The sequence below is a fragment of the Mus caroli genome, chromosome 6 (genome assembly GCF_900094665.2).
Source record: "Mus caroli chromosome 6, CAROLI_EIJ_v1.1, whole genome shotgun sequence".
In the NCBI taxonomy this organism is placed as follows: domain Eukaryota; kingdom Metazoa; phylum Chordata; class Mammalia; order Rodentia; family Muridae; genus Mus; species Mus caroli.
In genome coordinates this window covers 129,822,289-129,825,140 of record NC_034575.1, presented here as the reverse complement: position 1 = coordinate 129,825,140, position 2,852 = coordinate 129,822,289, and the positions used below count along the sequence as shown (strand labels likewise).

The 2,852-nt window shown below is 36.9% G+C and overlaps 1 protein-coding gene across 1 annotated transcript; it reads right to left on the bottom strand.

The window, feature by feature from the left end:
* Positions 1-377: 377 nt before the first annotated feature.
* Positions 378-1,422, bottom strand: LOC110297041 (taste receptor type 2 member 102-like). Its single transcript, XM_021165838.1, is given in 2 exon segments — positions 378-1,250; positions 1,252-1,422. Coding segments are annotated over 2 exon segments (1,044 nt in total).
* Between the last annotated feature and the right edge of the window lie 1,430 nt (positions 1,423-2,852).

The following is a 2,852-nucleotide window of genomic DNA, read 5'->3' as shown; positions in this document are numbered from 1 at the left end:
TCAGAATATCATTAGGATATATTTGATAGATCATTAACATGAGTCTTTCTTTTTCCAGTAGTGTTCAGTTTACCATAGGTCTTTGGGCCATCAAGATTTTGGTTCCTGGCCATCCAGGCAGAGTTGGCATGAGCTTCCTGTTGTGGAATGGGCCTCAAGTTAGACTAGCTATTGCTTTGCCAGTCCCACAATTTCTAAGCCACCATTGTTCCAGCATATCTTGCAGCCAGGATAGGTTATAGCTAGAAGGTTTTGTGCTTGGGTTGGTGTCCCAGCCCCACTACTGTATACAAACCTTGCTTACAGAAGATAGCTCTTTCAGACTCCCCCATATGACTTTCATGATACAATAAGTCAAGGAAGAAATCCTTGAACAACTACCTCATGGATTTGTTTGCAACACAGAATACACAAAAGCTAGTTACTTGGTTGCTATATGCAGTTGTGATATTCTCTCCTTTCAGCCTACATCTCAAATGCCTCAGCATACAAAGAGAAGTCCGCTTTAATTTAGAATTTCCTAGAATCAGGATAAATGAGTGGGCTGAAGGATACATGAGTTCAGTTATCATACCAATAATATCAGCCAGTTCACTCTGATGCTTTTGAGCAATCCATGATATAAGAAAAGACAGGAAATGCATAGTATAGAGCAAGAGGAAGGAGATCATAATTCTCAAGGCATTCCTGTGGGCCTTGGTGCTAGGGTCTCTGTGTCTTCTGGAAATGAGCTGCATCTTCTGGAGATGTTTCCACAAAGAGAAGATTAGCAGGAGAAAAGAAATCAAAGCCAATGTAAATGGTATTACAGAGAACATAGCCATGTTGAAAAAGATCAGCTCCGTCCACATTGCAAAGTCATTGCTCATGGTATTCACACTTGTGTTTCTTCCATATTGATAGAACCTCTCTTCAAGCATCCTTTGCATCAGATATCCAAGCAAGAACACCAAGCTTCCCAGCAACATCCCCACAATCAGTTGTTTAAGTCTCCATTTCAAATAGAGAAAGATCTGCCAGGAGCAGTTAGCTATTCTGAGTAAATAAAAGATGCTGAGAGTTGTGGCAAGCCAGAGGCTGAAGTGACTAGAAAGGATCCAGCTAAAATAAATAATTTGAAATTCTATTCCAATTAAAAAGGAAGATGGATCATATAAAATTTTAAACCAAGCATATATTTCCCAGATGAGAGTGATTCTTGAAATTGCCAATGTAAGAAGAATTTTATCTATTAAAGAAAGCTTTTTTTTTAATGACCCAGTCCAAGAAGTTTGACAACACTATGAATCCATTGCTCAGATTCCCAAAAATAAATTCCACATATATTACTACAGTGGCAAAGTTGTGAAGGACAGATTCCATGTTCATAGAAAGCTTGGCATATAACAGCATTGCCTGTCACTGGGTGACCAAGTGGCCCATTCACTGTGCAGTTAAATTTTTTCTTCTCTTTGTTCTGCTCCTTTTGAAGTCTCTGAAAACATATTAAGTTGAACATTTCCTGTTTGGCATTTAATTGACATATTTTCTTAAGTAATTTTTTCCCTGTAATTCTCTGGTGAGTCTTAGCAAGTAAGTGTTTGCCCTTACCATATCCTAAATATTAATCAGATGATTTAAGAAATAAATGCAAACTCACAATGCAGATATGCTAATCAAGATACAACTTGTCCGCTGTTTTGCATGTTCTGCCTGTATAGGTTTAAGGAAATTTGGTTGGGCCAGTTTGCATTGTGAGGCTATAGGTTACAAAATTACAAAAATGAAACTAACTGAAGACTTCTGCTCTACAACCTTGTCATTAAGGACTTAGAAAGCATGCAAAGAATGGTTTGTGTTGTATCACAAGACTTCTGTTTTTCCTAGAGCTCAGGTCCCATATTTTTCACACTTTGAGTAGAATATTGCAATCAAAGCAAGAAAGAGGTATTCCTCTGAAAAGTCAGGACCTCTCCCTCTGCCTTTCCCTCTGTCCCTCTCTCCTCAATTCTCTCTCTTTTGAGAATCAGAAATATTGTGAAAATAAATTGATTTAAGGAAAGTGGCTAATTTAATATTCATGTCAACAATGTACTTGAAGCACTATTTTATTTTATTTTATTTTATTTTATTTTATTTACTTCTGTAAATGTATAATTATGTTGCTACATGAGAAAATATTTTCTTTAATAAAAACATAATTCATGACTTTTAAAGGTCTATATTTTATTGGTCATATATATTTGATCGAGTGATTTTCAGAGCAATAAGATACTTACCATCAATATACTGGTATCATCCTTGCTCTCCATTTTCCATGGACTTAGTCATATATATCAAGGAACTTGAAATATAAGCACAGAACAGATAGTTATTTGCAGTTGGGGAGGTAAAAGGGACACTCTTAGTGTTAGGGTCCTAGAGACCCCAGACTCAAATGATATGCAAAAGCAAAAGCATTTATTCTGTAGAAACTACCAACATACAGTATTCATGACTCATTAAATTGGCGACCACTATAGGAGCCTGTAGCCCCTTTTATGCAGGGCTGGAGGAATTTTCCAGAAATATTAGGTAACATCTAGTATGATTTGTAGTGGGCAAATTAGTAACATTATTTCATTTTTTAGTTGCTATTTTGTTAGTTTCATTATATTTGGTGAGACCTTGAAGAGGTTTAGAAACTAGCTTTATTCTGGCCTTGGTAGTGTGAGACCCCGACTTAGAGCGTTTCTCCCTGGAAGGTAAAGTCCCTGGATGTTCCCCAAGATCCCTGATCTTTAAAAATACAGCTAGAAAGAAGCTCTTTGTTCTCTATAGCCAGCAAAAGACCTTTTTGTTTCTATACTGTACAACCAGAAATGCCTGCCTTC